Source organism: Dendrobates tinctorius, unplaced genomic scaffold (genome assembly GCF_039654945.1).
Source record: "Dendrobates tinctorius isolate UK_male_01 unplaced genomic scaffold, ASM3965494v1 ptg000372l, whole genome shotgun sequence".
Lineage (NCBI taxonomy): Eukaryota > Metazoa > Chordata > Amphibia > Anura > Dendrobatidae > Dendrobates > Dendrobates tinctorius.
In genome coordinates, this window is record NW_027362038.1 from 1,720,478 (window position 1) to 1,742,880 (window position 22,403).

General features: G+C 45.5%; 1 protein-coding gene across 1 annotated transcript; it reads right to left on the bottom strand.

Annotated features, from left to right (window-relative positions):
• Positions 1-6,054: 6,054 nt before the first annotated feature.
• On the bottom strand, positions 6,055-11,264 carry LOC141075804 (uncharacterized). Its single transcript, XM_073562947.1, has 6 exons — positions 11,023-11,264; positions 10,714-10,893; positions 10,507-10,630; positions 10,326-10,423; positions 10,037-10,127; positions 6,055-8,549 (listed from the first exon to the last, which is right to left on the bottom strand). The coding sequence occupies exons 1-6, from the start codon at positions 11,098-11,100 to the stop codon at positions 7,279-7,281; spliced, it is 1,842 nt and encodes a 613-aa protein (XP_073419048.1). The 5' UTR covers positions 11,101-11,264; the 3' UTR covers positions 6,055-7,278.
• Between the last annotated feature and the right edge of the window lie 11,139 nt (positions 11,265-22,403).

Consider the following 22,403-nt stretch of genomic DNA (forward strand, 5'->3'; position numbering starts at 1 on the left):
CTGTAGTTTTTACAGTTTCAAATACTATAGCTCCAGAAGTAAGGGTTACACCACAAGCAGTATATAGTCAAGAAAATATGTCTCCTTTATTACTAAAATGCAGCACGAGGTTAGAGCTACCTTCAGAATCTTTGTTAATATGGACCAAAGATAAATCATTTTTGGGAAGTTTTTCAAATGGTCCAACAAATGTTATACACAGAGGTCAATCCGGTAACGTGAGATGGTTAAATAAGGATTTTATTTTTGCTGTAGATAATCCATCTCCTAAGGATTCTGGACTTTACCAATGTTGCATTTTAACGAAATATAACTACAAACAATGTAGAGATGTAAAGGTAAATATATGATCAGCAGTGGATAATGTATGCACACAGACAAGATTTCAACCATCTACTCCTTTTCAGATCAATCAGTTCCAAACTAAACCTCTGTTACGAGATGGAGTGTTTCTGACCATGGTATGGACCTTTAACATGTCTAACTGGAAAATCTCTTCTAGATATCCCCAGTGTCAACCACATCTCACTAACATGGAGATGGGAATAGAACAATGGTTTGGGAAAAGAACTTCAACACAGGTTAGAAGTAAGAGGGGAGTGTTAGAAGGTATTTTGGGGGGATTAGGAACAGTAGGAAGTTTAATTAACACTATGGACATTCATACACTTAAATCAGATCTGGAAAATATTGGGTATATTGGAGGAAAAGGGGTAAAGATTCAGAAAAGCTTGAATCAAGTCCTTGAAAAGATGGTTTTGAACACTGCTACTGTATTGGGATCTTCTGTATCACATCTTCAAGATGCTACTTTAGCTTTAATGGAAAGTGAACAGGAATCTCAAGTGGCCAAAACATGTCTAGAAATTCAGATTGAATATTCCACCAATCTGAAAATGATTGCACAAGCCTTACAAAGTGGAATTACCCCTTTAGGGCTAATAATAAATTTGCCCATAGAATATAACTTTGCGTTAAACCATACAGATTTGTGGGTAAATAAGTGGTTAGGATGTGAACAGAACATTTGTGTAGGAACATCATTGATTCCAGTGTCAGGAAGGGAAGAAACCCTGGTTCCTATAGGTGTTCTGGGAATTCCTGTCAGCCCTACACAATTGTTATATTATCAATTACAGTACACAGAGTTTGCATTTGATGGTATAAACACTGAACAATTAGACATTTCGTCATGCTTAAATTTTGTTTCCAAGGTAATGTGTCTACCTGGCCAGGATAAAGTCATTTATCATTCATGTTTCCATAATCATACCTCATGTCATGCCAGAGTTGAGACTGTCCACACGATACATGACCCGGTGACACCAGTAAGTGCTAACAGGATTTGTTTCCAAGTTATGTCAGGAAGAGAAGCAGTTTCTGCATTCTTCTCATCTTGTGTACATGCCGAAAATCTGACAGTAGGTTTATATTGTATAGAGGGAAATGTTAAAGCTCTCACAAAGAAGGAAGGAAGTATTAATATTACGTCAATAGGCTCAAGATGTCTGAAAGTCCTTCCGATCCAGTTCAATTTGTCACAAGTCAATAAATTTCCTTGGGATTTGTGGACAAATGAGATAAACCAGAAAAAATCACTAATTCATGGAGATTGGAAAAAACTTAGTGTACATAAAAAATCCCCTTAAAACACAATTTTATTAATGATCATAAAACACACCTTCCCAGTGACGTTGAAAAAATGTCAAAAAATAGACCTAGTATAAGGTGCTGCATAGCCCTACATTAAGGCCTAACTGATACCTTCCTATCCATGGAGGTTGGCACCCTAATAGTACGATATTGGCGCCCCCACTCAACGAGGACTATCCCTCACTTCCCTAGTGATCCCTAGTATCACAGAGGGGAAAACAATTTCCAAGATAGAACAGTAATGAAAAGATCAGAATGCCCTAGGACTTATGCAGACCAAACAGATAATACAGCAATAAAAACATTTACCACATCATGATATCATGTGACCCACAAAGATAGCAGCTATTCTCGCTTGGAGAGATAAACATCCTAAGATACAATCAGCAATTAATAAAAGGTCACTTATCATGTCTCATGGGGGACCCTCAACGCGTTTCCCCGCCGTAGCGGTTCATCAGGAGGAATAGTCCTATCAAAGATATTGTTGCTGCTTCATGCCTGATACCTTCAATAATAATGGCACCAGAAGTCTAGGAAACCGGATTTAAATAACCGGTGTGATTGTATTGCATACCACCCACTATCCGGCAGTCCAATCGGTGTGAAGATGCAAATAACTGAGAGCCAGGTGTGCAGCAAAAAATGTCATATACCTGAGAGCCCGCCGCTGCATTCGAAATTCAAAGCGGAAGGGGGGTCATTAGCGTGCGTTCCACCGTGGGGCGTATCCAATATGGCGCCCATACTTCCGGTCGCGCAACCCCCTCAGCGGGCTGTAGCCTCCGGAACCATCCTGTGCGGGCAGGGCGGAGGGGAATCAAAAATGGCGCCGGAACTTCCGGTCACATGTTTCCCCTTTGCTCCCGGACACGCCCATAGTAACCAGCAATGGACGCATCACCAATGGGGCCGGACCTTCCGATCACATGTTTTCTCCCTGTTCAGTGATGTAACCATAGAAACAGACAGAGCGCATCACATGAGATCGCCAGAAAATAAAGAGTCTGCCCGCAATACAATGTCCCAGGAGTCAGATTTATCACAGTAAGGATGACCCCAATAAATCTAGTAGTACCAATGTCCTCATATTCGGCATAATGCTGCACATCAGAAATTCAAGGAATATAGAAAAATAAAAATATGTGCATATTGCTATGCGATAAATCAAATCAACCATACAATGTGGTCCATGCCATACAGGCATCATCCACTATGCCAGACATATAGAGCCTCTTATCATAACCCCCTATAACAGAAAAAGGGCAAGTTCAACCAACCAGAGAATCAAAAGATCATAAAAAACAGGCATATGAGATGCATTCATTCATCCCATTAGGGAAAACCGATTGCAGTCTGAACATCCATTCACACTCTCTCAGTTATTTGCATCTTCACACCGATTGGACTGCCGGATAGTGGGTGGTATGCAATACAATCACACCGGTTATTTAAATCCGGTTTCCTAGACTTCTGGTGCCATTATTATTGAAGGTATCAGGCATGAAGCAGCAACAATATCTTTGATAGGACTATTCCTCCTGATGAACCGCTACGGCGGGGAAACGCGTTGAGGGTCCCCCATGAGACATGATAAGTGACCTTTTATTAATTGCTGATTGTATATGAGGATGTTTATCTCTCCAAGCGAGAATAGCTGCTATCTTTGTGGGTCACATGATATCATGATGTGGTAAATGTTTTTATTGCTGTATTATCTGTTTGGTCTGCATAAGTCCTAGGGCATTCTGATCTTTTCATTACTGTTCTATCTTGGAAATTGTTTTCCCCTCTGTGATACTAGGGATCACTAGGGAAGTGAGGGATAGTCCTCGTTGAGTGGGGGCGCCAATATCGTACTATTAGGGTGCCAACCTCCACGGATAGGAAGGTATCAGTTAGGCCTTAATGTAGGGCTATGCAGCACCTTATACTAGGTCTATTTTTTGACATTTTTTCAACGTCACTGGGAAGGTGTGTTTTATGATCATTAATAAAATTGTGTTTTAAGGGGATTTTTTATGTACACTGACAAATGAGATAAAGAAAGACAAGGGTTTATTAAATCTGTTGACAAAACAATTAAAAGAAGCTGAAATCGTATTCAGACATGAGCAAGGGAATTTACATGATATTGACCATGAATGGACGAGTATGTCAGGGTCATCTTGGTGGAGGAATTTAGGAAAATCCGTAACTAGTTGGTCACAGTCTTCAGCGAAAATGGCAGCAGGGAATGTATCATCTAATCCGATTGTTATCATATTTATTATAGTTTTGCTGTGTATAATATATCAAATAATTATTATGTGTAAAATTAGGAGAATTTATAAGAATATAAAGATAGAAATGAAAAAGGAAGAGGATATTTTAAGACAGATGTTAAAACGGAAAAATATAACTCTCTGATTTAATTATTACAATAGGTTTGAGAATTCAGATGACATTCAGGGCAGATGGTGATACAAGGTTTTCAGAATAAAGAATGAATGTGATACGAATGGTGAGAGAATGAGCTAGGATTGATTATGATATTTCTCAAATCATAATCAGGGGGGACTGTAAAATATCAGTATTTCTATAATAAAAAAATAATATAGATTGCTTAACATTTGCAGGGAAGCAGAAACTCTGGTTAGTGGGTGAGTGAGCTATTCTGAATACTTTGGCTCATACATCTGTTCCCTGTTTGTCAGAACTATAGAGCATTTATCAGAACTGTCAATATGTGGCTATTTGGAGGTTGTAAATGGTTCCAAAGGTCAAAGGCCATAGGCTTAAGTTTTTCAGAATAAGGTAATGCATAAAAACTAATATACATATTCTATAAGTTACTACTGTTGTTCTAATTTGGTAGAAGCTATGAACGTAGCGGCAGATCACCAGATCACCATATGTGGTTATGAGACAGGAAAAATAGACACTAATGCAAGTCTATGGGTCAAAATAGTATAAAAGCCGACCTAAGTCGTTTACAGGGAGATCTCTCATACCTTGAGAATCTCCAACACATACCACATGCCTCAAGACCATATGTAAGAACCAATGAATACTTGTTTTTTCCCTTCTTTTAATCTAATATTTATATTTTGTGTGCTATGAACTTACTTTTCTTCATTTTTGTAATCCTTTTTTTGAATGAACAGTAAACAAGATTTGCTTTATCCACACAATTCAATATTGTTTTCCTTTCTATCCTCACTGTGCTCTTACTAAAGAAAAAAGTAAGAAAGAGATATTTTTTCTTCACACCCCATCTCTGGCAAGTAGTCCATCGTATAGGTAATTGACTCCGTGATCCAGAAATCCAAATCGTTGCTGACGGCACCATCGACGTAGCCAGTTGTTCACTTGCAGAATCTTATTCCACCTCCTTGTTCCATGGCCATCCACTGGGAGGATGGAAGAGAAGACCACCTGCGCTCCCAGTTCTTTCACTTTCTTGCCTAAGTCTTCAAAGTCTCTGCAGATGATTTCCAGGTCGTTTCTTGCGGTGTCATTTGTCCCCACATTTAGTAGCAGGAATGGGTAGTCATCTGTAGGTCTGAAGAGTCCTGATATCCTGTCAGACACATCTTTAATTTTTGCACCTGGAAGACAGCACATTTCTCTTGAAGTTATATCCGGTCTGCAGATAGCGGCCTCTGTTCCTCTCAACAGGGAATCCCCCATGACCACCACTCTCCGTTTCTTCTTCACAACATTTTTCTTTCTCCATCCAGGAGGACTCTGAAGGCGTACAAGGTTGCTGTTTGTGGGCAAAGTCTTATCCTGATGTATTTCTTCATCGTTTTCCTGCGTAAGAGCCTGGTACTGGTTCCTGAGCAGTGTGGGTGCTGACTGCCTCCTGATCCTCCTGCTTCTCTGGGTCACGTTTCCATTCCTCTGTTTCTTCAGGTGCACTTCGAATTTCATCTCTTTCTGTAACATGAAGAGATAATTCTGCTCTGTCTAAGAACTCTTCACCTTCCTTAATGATCTTCAACGTAGCTAACCTCTCCTCGAGATTTTGCAACTTTTCCTCCAACAGGGTCACAAGCTTGCATTTGTGGCATGTGAAGTTTGGCTTTTCCACTGTTAAGTCTGTGAACATGTAGCAAGAAATGCAGCTCACCAAATGGCTCCTGGCCTCTTCCATATTGAGATTGTTAAAGAGATTTCGAATCGATGAAAAATGAGCCAAAATTCACGTGCTGATAGACGCGCGGTTTACCGATTTCCTCTTTTCAGCTGCAACGGCCAAAATCCAGTGATCGTTGAGCTCGCGGAGACTCTTCACTTATCCCAGAAGGCACTGGGAATATGCAAATGATCTCCTCAGGACTCTTCCCCTGCCAAATTCCTGCTATCCTTTTAAAGTGGGCAAAACTCTACTCAGACAGCACAGGGTGAGGGTAAAACAGTGTGGCAATGCTTTATTGTACCACAAAACAGGCAGATAACACATAGAACAGTCCCAGCAAAATACCCAAGATGGGGCACATTACAGAGTCTCACCCTCCACTGACCCGCTGGGATAAGAGCAGCTGTGACTACATATCTTCAAGGGTCGCTACCTCACCTGTGGCACGCACACAGAGAGGAGGTAACGACAAGCGTAGGAAGATGACAGTCCATACACGGCCAGTTGATCCGAAGATCACAACCTGGCTTCATATTCCAGGGTCGGTTACTCCACCTGTGGCACGCACACAGAGAGGTGACAACAAGTGTAGAAAGATGGCAGTCCATTGAGTCCATACAAGGAACAAGGCTAGTTGATCTGAGGATCATAACCTGTCACGAAACGTATCCATAGTTCAGCAATGGTCAATGAAGCAGATCGGTATTCTTCCAACTGAGGCTAAAAACCCCTAGGTTGTTTCCTATATAGAATCATAGATCTGTGTCCCTCGCAATGAAGCCATGATGTAAAATGTCTGCTGTCCTGTCTCTGGTCCTTTTGGGATGTATGGATGTCTTGGCAGAATCTCTCTGGCTTTTTCCCTCTGTCTCTTTACTCTTTATATACAGGTATGTAACCTATTTTTAGACTTAACAAGTGTCCCACATTCAGTATTTACATAAAGGGTAAGAATGGTGATGAAATCAAATAGCATTACTTGATTATTTAAACTATTTGCATAGTTTTTCCCTCACTGCTTGGAGATTAGTTACAGATCACTTGGAAAACGCTAGCATTTTGAAAACTTATTACACTTGCATATCACTAGTTTTTAAGCGGGAAATAGGTGGGAATTTAAAATACGGTTTTCTCGCATATGTCCCGCGGAATGGAATTCTGGAATTCCTGCAATTCCACACATGTACACATAGCCTCAGGGGGTAAATTATGGGTATAGTTTTACATTTGGAATTAATAAAGTTTAGTTTTATCCTAGTTTGTCAGCAAACTTGAGGAATGACAAGAGACAACCCATTTAAAGAGATTCAATTTTGGTTAAAACTATTCCAACACTATGAACATAAAAAAGGCTTCTCCCCTATGTGACGTCTCTGATGTTTATTAACAGTTGATTTTCAAGTAAAATATTTCCCACATTAAGAAAATGAAAAAGGCTTCTCTGTGTGACTGCTCTGATGGCGATCAAGAAGTGCTTTCCTGTTAAAATATTTCCCACATTCTTAACAGGAAAAAGGTTTCTTCCCTGTGTGAGTTCTATGGTGTTCATTAAGACTTCCTTTCTGGTTAAAACATTTCCCACATTCTGAACAGGAAAAAGGCTTCTCCCCCATGTGACTGCTCTCATGTCTAACAAGAATCGCTTTCTGGTTAAAACATTTCCCACATTCCGAACAGGAAAAAGGCTTCTCCCCTGTGTGACTGCTCTGATGTCTAACAAGAATCGCTTTCTGCTTAAAACATTTCCCACATTCTGAACAGGAAAAAGGCTTCTCCCCTGTGTGAGTTCTCTGGTGAGAAACAAAATGTGATTTCTGTGTAAAACATTTCCCACATTCTGCACACGAAAAAGGCTTCTCCTCTGTGTGAGTTCTATGGTGATTAACCAATTGTGATTTCCAGTTAAAACATTTTCCACATTCAGAACATGAAAAAGGCTTCTCCCCTGTGTGAGTTCTCTGGTGTGTAACAAAATGAAATTTCTTGTTAAAACATTTCCCGCATTCTGAACATGAATATGGCTTCTCTGCTGTGTGAATTCTCTGATGTGTAACAAGAATCGCTTTCTGGTTAAAACATTTCCCACATTCTGAACATGAAAAAGGCTTTTCTCCTGTGTGGGTTGTTTGGTGACTAATAAGATGTTCTTTCCGGTTAAAATATTTCCCACATTCTGAACAAGAAAAAAGCTTCTCCCCTGTGTGAGTACTATGGTGATTAACCAAATGTGATTTCCAGTTAAAACATTTCCCACATTCTGAACATGAAAAAGGCTTCTCCCCCGTGTGAGTTCTATGGTGATTAACCAAATGTGATTTCCAGTTAAAACATTTCCCACATTCTGAACATGAAAAAGGCTTCTCCCCTGTGTGAGTTCTATGGTGATTAACCAATTGTGATTTCCATTTAAAACATTTCCCACATTCAGAACATGAAAAAGGCTTCTCCCCTGTGTGAGTTCTCTGGTGTGTAACAAAATGAGATTTCTTGTTAAAACATTTCCCACATTCTGAACATGAAAATGACTTCTTTGCTTTAGGAGCAGTGTGTTTTTTAATGCCTCTTTTGTGACTTTGATTTTCCTTAGTAGTCAGTAATGAATCAGAAGATGGGACCTGTTTCATAGGATCAGATGACAGATCTTTGCTGTGAATGGATGATGGTATATCTGGAGTAATGGCTTTCACTTCATTTGTATCTTGTAGGATATCAAGATCATCAGATTTAAAAATTGAAGATGTCAGCTGTTTCTCTGATCTCCTGGTACAGTCATCTGCCAAGATAAACAATTTTTTTTAATAAAATATCCTTGAGTTTTATATTTTTGAATATTTCTACTTAAACTGTCCATAAAAATGGCAAGCTATGTAAAAAACTTTAATTATTTACCAAGACAATGACAGTTCACCGTCTAATAGAAAACCTTGTTGGATGAACCAGTAGTGTGTGGTGTTCAACTGTTTGTTCATTCTGCCTCCCAAATATCGAATAAAAAGAAACCAATCAATGTTATGTAGGCAAAAATAATACCAATTCTCATCTCACAAAAAACAAGTCCCCAATCAGGTCCATCATTTGTCAATAGAAAAACAGATAAGGCAGGTTACTGTTAATGCTATAGTTAGGGTTAATGTTGTGGCTAAAGTTAGAGTTAGTGTTTGGGCTAAAGTAACGGTTACTGTTAGGCTGAAGTTAGGATTAGGCCAAAGAATTGTCTCCCCAATAATTGGGTCACGTCACATCAGTCATGTCAGAGTTTTCTTTTTCCGGAAAAAAAAAAATCAAAACGAATAAAATGGCCGGTCAGTATTATAGTGCAGAGGAGGCTTATGCACTTTTATGTTCTGACAGTGAAGAAAGTGCAGTGTCAGATGGCGATGTGGATTTCGAGGGCTTTAGTAGCAGCGACAGTGATAGCTCAGAAATGAGCAGTGATTCTGGTCCATCCTCACACACAAGGACCAGTACAACAAGAAGGACAAATAGCGCTTCTGGAGAAATGTCTCCAACTCAGGGAACAATGCCCAGTACTAGCGCTGTCCCTAGTGCTCGTGAATTGGCGCACACCAATGACCAAGGGGCTTTTGCCTCTTGATGAAGCATTTCCCAGATGGGAGGCTTCGGATTCAGCTACTCCATTCATCCCTAATTTTAATGTCTTTCCAAGTGTAAATGTGGACGTGGAAAAATTTGGACTAATTTTTTTTTCATTTGTTTATGACAGATAGCTTGCTAGAGCATATTGTCCTACAAATTTATATATGTCCCAATTCATCAGCCAGAATCCACGATACTATTATGCTAGGTCATATATGGAAGTGAAGCTGAAATGGACGTATCATAGACTGACACTGGCTACTCAGAAGATTGTGTGACACCCGTTTCCTGTCTCTTTGTCTTGAGAAAACTTCAGTTGTGTGCAAGCCTTTGCTGAGAAAGAAGTAGACATCTAACTCTGTGTTCGGTGTGACACTCGGCCTATATTGGGTCAGGTACAAGCAATCATATAGATCTCGCTTTAAGGGATCACCCTCACACTAATACCTGGGGGTAGGTGGATCCTCCAGGTTCCTAGTTCTATAGAAAAGGGCTTTCAATGCCCAAACAAATTTGAACAGCTTTGGGTGGAGGAGAATGTTGTGGTCTAGAGGCAAAATGGTGATCATGGTAATACGGCCGGACTACACCACCGATAAAGCAGCCACAGCCGGTGACTGAGAGGAATCTGTGACTTCTCTGCATTCAGTGGTTACTACTCACCTGGGTAGTCATATGTGGGAATCTCCTCTTTACACCACTCATCATCTCTCACATATGTCTCTGTAGGATTAATATGGGTCAGATCTTCACCCTGAAACAAATATTGTAAAAGTCACCGACAGATGGAGAAGTCCCATCTATGATCAGCTCTAATCCTGCCATCTCCACCGCTCTCATTACACAAGTATAAAACATATAATACTGGTGGATAAAACAAGACTGAGCACAAGACCTTCACAGCCGTCTACACATCATAGGGGAGATCTCCTGACACCTTCTCTCCATCTACCTGATGATCCTGAGGAGCACTGGGATCTTCTTGGTTACAGTCCTGTGGAAGAAGAGGACGGGGACATCTCTCTGGTGTTGTCCTCTTACTGGATAGATCTGGAGGAAACACATACAGGGACTGAATTCATTCTCTACATACAGATAATTATAGGCCGTGTGTATTTAGTCCTGTCTATTACCTGGTGATGTGAGGGGCTGGGGAACCTCCATTATGACGTTCTTGTACAGATCTCTGTGTCCTTCTAAATACTCACACTCCTCCATGGAGAAATAGACAGCGACATCCTGACACCTTATAGGAACCTGACACATACAATGATACCGTCATCCCCCCGATCCCTTCATAGTGTTACTGTATAATGTCCCAGCATTCCCAGCAGTGTCACCTCTCCAGTCAGCAGCTCAATCATCTTGTAGATGAGTTCCAGGATCTTCTGGTCATTGATGTCCTCATGGATCAGGGGGTGAGGTGGAGGCCCCGTGATTGGGCTCAGGGGTCTTCCCCATCCCTCAGACACAGGGTCCTGACAGCGATCACTAGAGGTCTTCTTCACCACTGTGTAATCCTGGTTATGGAGAGACACATTAATAAATCTCACTACAGACATTTCCAGAGTCCTCACCTCTCCAGTTCTGTCCATCTGTTATTCCCATAGATAAGAATGATGTAATGTGACGTCATCAGAATCTCTCACCTCTCCAGTGAGACGGAAGAGGATCTCTAGGGTGAGGTGTAACATCCTCTCCGCCATCTTGTCTCTGTCCATATCCATCCTTGATGGGTAAATCAGGAAAATTCTCTTCTGTAGAAGATCTTCTCTGAGAGGATCCAATATTGTAGAGACCTGAATGAGAAGATGATGATCCGATGTAACATCATAAGAATCCTGTGTAATAATACAATTACTGGAGATAATAAGGGAAACATATGAGGAGATTTATTATCTTACAGGGTTTAGTTTTCTCCCCTGACATCTACTAATAAAACCTATATATTTAGGCCACAGACAACAAGCAGTTTCCTCCTCGGAGTCGGCAGCTGAACACGTTCTTCATAGACTCATCAACGTCACCATCAATTCCCATCAGAGTGAAGGAACATCGCTCCTCTATTCAGCTCTATGGATCCAGGATGAAATCCACTGCGGCCCCTGCAAGAAAAGAGCGAAGTCTGGTGAGACCCCCGAGGCCGGAGATTTCTACAGCTGCTCAGTGCACAGGACCTGTGATGAGGTCACAGGAGGGGAGGAGTCAGGGGTCACATGATCAGGGGCCTCAGTGTGTGCAGGACTCTGCTGTGCTGGTTGTCATGGTGCTGGATGAGGGGAAGTTTCTGTGTGGGGTCAGGAGGGGTTTACAGGGTGGATGTAGCAGAGCCGTGTGTGTACGAGGTGTACGGAGCGGAGCCGTGTGTGTACGAGGTGTACGGAGCGGAGCCGTGTGTGTACAAGGTGTACGGAGCGGAGCCGTGTGTGTACGAGGTGTACGGAGCGGAGCCGTGTGTGTACGAGGTGTACGGAGCGGAGCCGTGTGTGTACGAGGTGTACGGAGCGGAGCCGTGTGTGTACGAGGTGTACGGAGCAGAGCCGCGTGTGTACGAGGTGTACGGAGCGGAGCCGCGTGTGTACGAGGTGTACGGAGCGGACGGAGCCGTGTGTGTACGAGGTGTACGGAGCGGAGCCGTGTGTGTACGAGGTGTACGGAGCGGAGCCGTGTGTGTACGAGGTGTACGGAGCGGAGCCGAGTGTGTACGAGGTGTACGGAGCGGAGCCGTGTGTGTACGAGGTGTACGGAGCGGAGCCGTGTGTGTACGAGGTGTACGGAGCGGAGCCGAGTGTGTACGAGGTGTACGGAGCGGAGCCGTGTGTGTACGAGGTGTACGGAGCGGAGCCGTGTGTGTACGAGGTGTACGGAGCGGAGCCGCGTGTGTACGAGGTGTACGGAGCGGAGCCGTGTGTGTACGAGGTGTACGGAGCGGAGCCGTGTGTGTACGAGGTGTACGGAGCGGAGCCGAGTGAGTACGAGGTCTACGGAGTGGAGCCGTGTGTGTACGAGATGTACCAAGCAGAGCTGTGTGTGTACGAGGTATACTCCCAGCTTCGGTCGCAGACGCCTCTGCGTATGCTGTATACACCCGTATACCCCCAGCTTCAGTCACAGACCCCTGTGTATACTGTATACACCTGTATACCCCCAGCTTCAGTCACAGACCCCTCTGTGTATGCTGTATACACCCGTATAACCCCAGCTTCGGTCGCAGACCACTCTGTGTATGCTGTATACCCCCAGCTTCGGTCGCAGACGCCTCGGTGTACGCTGTATACACCCGTACACCCCCAGCTTCAGTCTCAGACCTCTCAGTGTACGCTGTATACACCTGTATACCCCCAGCTTCAGTTGCAGACCCCTCTGTATGCTGTATACACCTGTATTCCCCCAGCTTCGGTCGCAGACCCCTCAGTGTGCTCTTTATACACCCGTATACCCCCAGCTTCGGTCGCAGACGCCTCTGTGTACACTGTATACACCCGTATACCCCCAGCTTTGGTCACAGACCCCGCGTCTCTCACACTGTATACACCCGTATACCCTCAGCTTCAGTCTCAGAACCCTGTGTGTATGCTGTATACAACTGTATACCCCCAGCTTCTGTCACAGACCCCTCTGCGAACTCTGTATACACCCGTATGCCACCAACTTCGGTCGCAGACCACTCTGTACGCTGTATACACCTGTATACCCCCAGCTTCGGTCACAGACCCCTATGTTCACTGTATACACCTCTAAATCCCGAGATTGGGTCGCATACCCCTGTGTACGCAGTATACACCTGTATACCCCCAGCTTTGGTCACAGACCCCCTGTGTGCTATACACCCGTACACCCCAGCTTCAGTCGCAGGCCCCTCTGTGTATGCTGTATACGCCCGTATACCCCCAGCTTTGGTCACAGATCCCCCTATGTACGCTGTATGCACCCGTATACCCCCAGGTTCGGGCATAGACCCCTCCGTGTATGCTGTATACACCCGTACACCCCAGCTTCAGTCGCAGGCCCCTCTGTGTATGCTGTATACACCCGTATACCCCCAGCTTTGGTCACAGATCCCCCTATGTACGCTGTATGCACCCGTATACCCCCAGGTTCGGTCATAGACCCCTCCGTGTTTGCTGTATACACCCGTACACCCCAGCTTCAGTCGCAGGCCCCTCTGTGTATGCTGTATACACCCGTATACCCCCAGCTTTGGTCACAGATCCCCCTATGTACGCTGTATGTACCCGTATACCCCCAGGTTCGGTCATAGACCCCTCCGTGTATGCTGTATACACCCGTATATCCCCAGCTTCAGTCGCAGGCCCCTCTGTGTACGCTGTATACACCTGTATACCCCCAGCTTTGGTCACGGACCCCCTGTGTACGCTGTATAGACTCGTATACCCCCAGCTTGGGGCATAGACCCCTCCGTGTATGCTGTATACACCCGTATACCCCCAGGTTCAGGCATAGACCCCTCCATGTATGCTGTATACACCCGTATATCCCCAGCTTCGGTCGCAGACCCCTGTGTATGCTGTATACACCCGTATACCCCCAGCTTCGGTTGCAGACCCCTGTGTACGCTGTATACACCCGTATACCCCCAGCTTCAGTCGCAAACCCCTGTGTATGCTGTATCCACCCGTATACCCCCAGCTTCGGTCACAGACCCCTGTGTACGCTGTATACACCCGTATACCCCCAGCTTCAGTCGCAAACCCCTGTGTATGCTGTATACACCCGTATACCCCCAGCTTCGGTCACAGACCCCGCATATCTCACACTGTAGAACTGACGCCGGACTCACACGGTAAAACTGCAGTCGTCGGTCTCTCATCTCTCGCACTTATACTGATAACATAAGATGGAGTCAGACGAACCCTCCAACAAAACGTGAGAACAAAGTCATTACTACAGGACTGTGTGAGAAAGGGATTTATTCTACAAGAAACGCTGGGGCCACAAATGAGAATAACATAATGTCGTTCATCTTCTCTTTCACCATAGATATTGACAGTGAGGATGACTTCCACTTTGCCGCAATGTGGATTTTAGTGGCCATAAATAAGTAGTTTACTAGCTTCTGAAAGCTTTCTGGAAGCCGAGAAGGCCTGGTTCCCAGTAAAAGGGTAGAAGGTTCCAGATCAACTGGTCCACCATACATCTGTGCTATCAGACGCTTCACCTTCTCCCATATCTCAGAAACCACCATACAAGACCACCAAATATGTCTCATGTCACCAGATATTCCACAGCCCCTAAAACAGTCTCCCGAGATTTTAGGAAAAATGTTGTGAATTTTTTCCTGTGCAATAGTTTTAAGGAGGTCTCCACAAGGGAAGTCTGGTGACTACCTCATGATATAGTGTCACAGCTACAATACCATTCATCAATTGACTGTTCAAACCCCAGATCCTCCTCCCACTGTAACATACTGTATACTTCAATTTTTTATCATCTTGTGGAGAATTTATAGCATAGTAGATCAATCAGATCGTTCCCCTGCCCAAAGGGTCATTTAGACATTTATTTTCAAAAATAAAACTCGTTGCCCTGAGAGTAGTACCGCTCGGGAGGATCTGCTTTGCAAAGTGGGAGATCTGGTTCAATCGCATTACCTCCCGAACTGGAGGGTCAAATATTTGAACAAATTCCTGTCTGTCAAGTAAGATATTAAATGGGGAACACAAATGTTTAAGTATATGAATACCTTTCAGCTTCCACCAAGAAAAAATTAGTGGCTCAAGGCCTGGCGGGAACATGGGGTTTTGTAATATAGCTGTCAGGGGAGAAGGGCTTGATTGTAAGTTATATTTAAACCAGACTTTCCTCCAAAGAAGCAACGAGTGGACTGTAAAAGGAGCCACATTCATTAACCCCCGTGGAAGTCGGTCTGTGGTCCACATTAGGCCTGATAAAGAGAATGGTTTGGAGAGAAATGATTCCAGAATAACCCATCTCGGACTATTGGGATATGAACACGCACTTATTAATGGAGTAGTCTGTGCCGACTTGTAATAAAGTGTAAAATTAGGGAGGGATAAACCCCCTTCTTTTCTGTGACGGAACATAAGTTTTTGCACAATTCTGGGTTGTTTTCCGAGCCAAAGAAACTTAGACATCGTAGAGTGTAAATGAGTAGAGTTGAGCGAAACGGGTCGAAAAATTTCAAAAGTCGCCGACTTTTGGCAAAGTCGGGTTTCATGAAACGAAACCCGACCCTAGGATGAGGTCGGCCACGAGGTCGGCGACTTACGCGCCAAAGTCGCGTTTCAAAAGTTTGTTTTGCGCTCTTTTTCAGCCAATCAGGATCCACGGACACTGTGGGCAACGTGATGACATAGGCAGGGGTCACCACCATCTTTCAGAAGGGCATGCAAGTGATTGGCTTGCTTTGGTGGGCGTCAAAGGGGGTATAAAAGGGCGTGCACGCCGACCGCCATCTTACTTCTGCCGATCTCAGTATAGGGAGAGGTTGCTGCTGAGTCTGTAGGGAGAGCATTAGGCAGGGAAGAAGACAAAAAAACTGCTTCTGCTGCTAGCGATTTGGCCTGCACAACACACCAGTCACTGTGTGTGCAGTGCAAGGGGAGGCTATATAGTGGTGTATCAGTGGTGTTGGTTGTTGGGCTGCCTTCTAAGGCTTCCTGACATTCCTGCATTGCTGTTTACCCACTGCTCCGCAAACTGCTTTTTTAAAAGCAATCCCAATTTTTTTTTTTGTCCTGCTGAGAAGAAAAAAAAACTGCTTCTGCTGCTAGCAATTTGGCCTGCACAACACACCAGTCACTGTGTGTGCAGTGCAAGGGGAGGCTATATTGTGGTGTATCAGTGGTGTTGGTTGTTGGGCTGCCTTTTAAGGCTTCCTGACAGGCTGGCATTGCTGTTTACCCACTGCTCTGCAAACTGCTTTTTTAAAAGCAATCCAATCTCCCTTATCCTCTAGTCACTTTTGTCACAGCTGTGCCATCGAGCCTGTCACATAGCGCTCAGATATTCATTGGGCCTCACACAATCCAAAAGTGTCCAGTGTCCAAAAGTGTGTGCAGAGATTCAAAATCTCCCTTATCCACTAGTCACTTTTGTCACAGCTGTGCCATCGAGCCTGTCACATAGCGCTCAGATATTCATTGGGCCTCACACAATCCAAAAGTGTCCAGTGTCCAAAAGTGTGTGCAGAGATTCAAAATCTCCCTTATCCTCTAGTCACTTTTGTCACAGCTGTGCCATCGAGCCTGTCACATAGCGCTCAGATATTCATTGGGCCTCACACAATCCAAAAGTGTCCAGTGTCCAAAAGTGTGTGCAGAGATTCAAAATCTCCCTTAGCCTCTAGTCACTTTTGTCACAGCTGTGCCATCGAGCCTGTCACATAGCGCTCAGATATTCATTGGGCCTCACACAATCCAAAAGTGTCCAGTGTCCAAAAGTGTGTGCAGAGATTCAAAATCTCCCTTATCCTCTAGTCACTTTTGTCACAGCTGTGCCATCGAGCCTGTCACATAGCGCTCAGATATTCATTGGGCCTCACACAATCCAAAAGTGTCCAGTGTCCAAAAGTGTGTGCAGAGATTCAAAATCTCCCTTATCCTCTAGTCACTTTTGTCACAGCTGTGCCATCGAGCCTGTCACATAGCGCTCAGATATTCATTGGGCCTCACACAATCCAAAAGTGTCCAGTGTCCAAAAGTGTGTGCAGAGATTCAAAATCTCCCTTATCCTCTAGTCACTTTTGTCACAGCTGTGCCATCGAGCCTGTCACATAGCGCTCAGATATTCATTGGGCCTCACACAATCCAAAAGTGTCCAGTGTCCAAAAGTGTGTGCAGAGATTCAAAATCTCCCTTATCCTCTAGTCACTTTTGTCACAGCTGTGCCATCGAGCCTGTCACATAGCGCTCAGATATTCATTGGGCCTCACACAATCCAAAAGTGTCCAGTGTCCAAAAGTGTGTGCAGAGATTCAAAATCTCCCTTATCCTCTAGTCACTTTTGTCACAGCTGTGCCATCGAGCCTGTCACATAGCGCTCAGATATTCATTGGGCCTCACACAATCCAAAAGTGTCCAGTGTCCAAAAGTGTGTGCAGAGATTCAAAATCTCCCTTATCCTCTAGTCACTTTGGTCACAGCTGTGCCATCGAGCCTGTCACATAGCGCTCAGATATTCATTGGGCCTCACACAATCCAAAAGTGTCCAGTGTCCAAAAGTGTGTGCAGAGATTCAAAATCTCCCTTATCCTCTAGTCGCTTTTGTCACAGCTGTGCCATCGAGCCTGTCACATAGCGCTCAGATATTCATTGGGCCTCACACAATCCAAAAGTGTCCAGTGTCCAAAAGTGTGTGCAGAGATTCAAAATCTCCCTTATCCTCTAGTCACTTTGGTCACAGCTGTGCCATCGAGCCTGTCACATAGCGCTCAGATATTCATTGGGCCTCACACAATCCAAAAGTGTCCAGTGTCCAAAAGTGTGTGCAGAGATTCAAAATCTCCCTTATCCTCTAGTCACTTTGGTCACAGCTGTGCCATCGAGCCTCTCACATAGCGCTCAGATATTCATTGGGCCTCACACAATCCAAAAGTGTCCAGTGTCCAAAAGTGTGTGCAGAGATTCAAAATCTCCCTTATCCTCTAGTCACTTTGGTCACAGCTGTGCTATCGAGCCTGTCACATAGCGCTCAGATATCAGTGGGCCTCACACAATCCAAAAGTGTCCAGTGTCCACAAGTGTGTGCAGAAATTCAAAATCTCCCCTGTCCTATAGACACCTTGTACCTTGTTTTACATTACTATATAGTTTGTTGGATTTTGTCTACATTTCTACCAAAAATGAGGAAGGCTGGTTTAAGAGGCCGTGCAATTGGGCGGGGGTTGGCAGCTGGTAATGATGGTGTTGGTGGTGGATCTGATGGTAGTGGCAAGAGCAAAATAGGACCGAATGCAGGAGGTGTTGAGCCTGCGTCATCGTCTGGCTACATAAGGCCTCGAATGCTTAGTTTTCTAGGAGTTGGCAAACCGCTTTTAAAGCCAGAGCATCAGGAAAAAGTTTTGTCTTACATTGCTGACTCAGCCTCCAGCTCTATCGCCTCCTCTTCTTCAGTTGTAAAAAGCAAAGCACTGAGTCGTCATTGGAGGCTCATATTCATGAACCACACCTTTCCTTGTGTCCTTCACCCCAACCAAGATTGAAGGATGACGCAGACCATACTACTGATTACTCCATGGAGCTGTTTTCACATACCATGCCTGGATTATCAAGTGAAATGGTGAATTACCCAGGCCAAGATGAATCTGACATGGAGTGCACTGATGCACAGCCGCTGATGGATGATTCTGCTGGTACATTCACTCAGAGCACTACATTGTCCTCGCAGTGTACAGAGCCAGATTCTGACCCTGATGAGACTCAGGTGCCCCTTCCCGCACACTATACCACCATACACGGTGACACAGAGGAAGGTGCACATGACATAGAAGAGGAGGTGATGGATGACCCAGTTGTTGACCCAGATTGGCATCCATTGGGGGAAGAGGGTGCTGCTTCCAATAGCTCAGATGAGGAGCATCCACAGCAGACATCGACATCGCAACAGCTGTTATCTGGCAGGCCCGGAGCACTCCAAAGACAAGTTCCAAACATCAAAAGAGTTGCTGGACAGCTTGTCCAGAGGGTCAAAAGATCACAGCGTGCTAGGCCGCAAAATGTCTGCCAAAGTAGGAAGAGTGCAGTGTGGCACTTTTTTGAACAAAATCCTCATGATCAGGCCAAGGTTATCTGTAAGAAGTGCGCAAAGACCTTTAGCCGAGGGAAAAATCTGAAAAATTTGAATACCAGTTGCATGCTTAGACATTTAACCAGCATGCACTTGCAAGCATGGACACAACACCAAACCTCAAGTGCCACATGTGCAACTGATCACAACGAAGGTAGTCAGCAACGCTACATTGTTTCCCCCACTGTAAGCCCACCGGTTAGCACAGCAGCAAATGTTGAGGTGTTGTTGCAAGGCCACAGCAGTCAGGGAATCCCACTGTTATATCAACGAAAGACTGATTCTAGGCCATCAGAAAGAACACCAACTCCATCACCATCATCAACCCTCTCTCAGTCCGCCCTGTCCACCGCTACTTCCACCATATGCAGCTCTCAAGTCCAGCTCACCCTCCCAGACACTATGAGTAGGTCAAGAAAGTACTCAGTCTCTCATCTGCGTACACTGGGTTTGAACGCCCACATTGCCAAACTAATCTCGTTTGAGATGATGCCCTTTCGGTTGGTGGAAAGCACAGCTTTCCGCGAACTCATTACCTATGCAGTACCACGCTATGACCTACCCAGTCGCCACTTCTTCTCTCGCAAAGCCATCCCAGCCCTCCACCATCATGTGAAAGACCGCATTGTCCATGCACTCAAGCAGTCAGTGAGCGGAAAGGTGCACCTCACAACTGATGCATGGTCCAGTCGGCATGGCCAGGGCCGTTACGTGTCCATCACTGCACACTGGGTTAATGTGGTGGATGCAGGGTCCACAGGGGACAGCGGTGGTGGGGCAGTGCTGCCTAGCCCACGGTATAGGAAACAGTTGGCTGTAGGCGTTCGACCCTCCTCCTCCTCCACCTCCTCCAGAAGCGAAAGCTCGTCCACAGAGCGCAGTCGTACGAGCACTCCATCTGCAGCTGCCACTGTTGCACATGATGTGTCCCCCTATCGAGCAGCTAGTGGAAAGCGTCAGCAGGCTGTGTTGCAGATGATGTGTTTGGGCAACAGACACACCGCCGAGGTGCTGGCCGAGTACTTGAAGCGACAAACTGAGTCATGGCTGGGCAGTGTACATCTTGAGGCAGGCAAGGTAGTTAGTGATAACGGCCGTAATTTTGTGGCAGCCATAGCCCTTTCAAAACTCAGCCATATACCTTGCTTGGCTCACACCTTGAACCTGGTGGTGCAGTGCTTCCTCAAAAATTATCCGGAGTTAACAGCCCTGCTCCAGAAGGTGCGAAGACTGTGCGCGCACATCCGCCGGTCGCCTGTACACTCCGTTCGTATGCAGAAGCTGCAGCGATTGCTCCACCTTCCCAACCACCGCCTCATTATCGACATTGCAACAAGGTGGAACTCCACCCTGCACATGGTGGAGCGGCTGTGCGAGCAGAGGCAGGCCATAATGCATTTGTGGGAGGATACACGGCCAGGCACTTTGAGAGCAGACATGGAGTTGACAGGTGTGCAGTGGTCGAAGCTGAAAGACCTCTGTAAAGTCCTTCAGTGTTTTGAGGAATGCACACGGCTGGTAAGCGCAGACGACGCCATCCTAAGCATGAGCATCCCACTTATGCATCTGCTCATGCAAACTTTGACGCACCTTAAGGAGCAGGCGTCTGCAGCCAATGTTGATGAGGAGGAAGAGGAGGAGGGAATCCTTGATGACATTCAGCCATTGTCTGCTCAGGGACCTCTCCTGGACGAGGTGGAGGAAGAAGAGGAGGAGGAGGAGGATGATGGGGATGATTACTTAGGGGAGGAGGATGCATCTCGTGGGGCAAGTGAAAATGTTGGCGTGGCAAGGTCTGGTACAGGGTTTGTGCGTGACTGGAGGGATGTGGATTTGCCAGAAAGTGCTCCTCCAACCAGCACTCGCAGTGCATCATTGACACCGGGAACATTGGCCCACATGTCAGATTATGCCTTGCAGATCCTAAAAAGGGACCCACGCATTGCTAAAATGATGAACGATGACGACTACTGGTTGGCCAGCATCCTGGATCCACGCTATAAAGGCAAATTACAAAACATCATGCCACAGGAGAACCTTGACCTAATATTGGCTAATAAACAAGCAACTCTGGTAAATCGGTTGCTTGAGGCATTCCCAGCACACAGCAGCGGTGATGGTTCTCACACGAGCCGTACGGAACGGGGGCAGCTTGGCAGAGGTGTTCGTGGTGCACACAGCAGAAGTGGCGTTGGAGACAGGGGTTTCATGACAATGTTGTGGACTGATTTTTCAAGTACCGCTCACACAACTGGTAATACTGCATCGATGGAAAGTGACAGGAGACAGCAGTTGTCAACTATGGTTACAAACTACTTTTCCTCCCATATCGATGTTCTCCCACACAGGTCATTCCCCTTTGATTATTGGGCCGCTAAACTGGACACCTGGCCTGAATTGGCACAATATGCCTTACAGGAGCTCGCTTGCCCAGCTGCAAGTGTGCTATCGGAAAGAGTCTTCAGTGCAGCTGGATCAATCCTGACAGAAAAAAGGACCCGTCTGTCAACCCAAAATGTGGATGATCTAACCTTCATTAAAATGAACCACGCATGGGTTTCCAAGGATTTTGTCCCACCTTCCTCTGATGACACATAGGGTGACAGAAAAATGGCTTGCTTTGGTCCACCTCTTCCTGGGACTTGACCTATTTCACCTTTTGCATCAGCTGAATGTCCAACATCAACATATGCCACTTTCTAAAACTCCCTAACTGTGCTGCCCCCCCCCCATGGCCGGGGTCACCACCTAGCGCACGACACCGTGCGAGTGCCGTTGCCCTGGACAGGTGGGTAGGCCGACTCTTGGGCGCGGGCACTGGTACAGGGTCCTTCATAGTGCAATCAAGTGTCTCTGACGGTGGTGGTGCACACCCGCCGTCAGACACACCGCCGTACTATGAGGGGCCCAGTGCCAGTACCGACGCCCACGAGTTGGCCCCCCTTGCTTGGGCAGGGCCCCAGCATTTGCCATCTTTACCTCTCCCTGCTCCTCCGCTGTGTAGTCTGGGCCGTCAAATCCATACGGTGCCTGACACCGTCTGAGCCTGCCTCCTGAGACATACTGTTTTGAATGTGTACGCTATCCATACATGTTATCCGGGGAAACGGTACCCTTTCTAACCTTTGTGCAATCACGTGCAATCCATACTGGGCCTAACACCATCTGAGCCTGCCTCCTGAGACATATATTTTGAATGTGTACGCTATCCATACATGTTATCCGGGGTTACGGTACCATTTCTAACCTTTGTGCAATCACG

Bases quoted from the DNA above. Each gene is read 5' to 3' on its own strand.
- LOC141075804 (XM_073562947.1), bottom strand. From the start codon at position 11,100: ATGGATATGGACAGAGACAAGATGGCGGAGAGGATGTTACACCTCACC. The intron at 10,894-11,022 runs GTGAGAGATTCT...CTCCATAACCAG, and splicing joins TCTTCCGTCTCACTGGAGAG to GATTACACAGTGGTGAAGAA. The intron at 10,631-10,713 runs GTGACACTGCTG...TGTATGTGTCAG, and splicing joins TTGAGCTGCTGACTGGAGAG to GTTCCTATAAGGTGTCAGGA.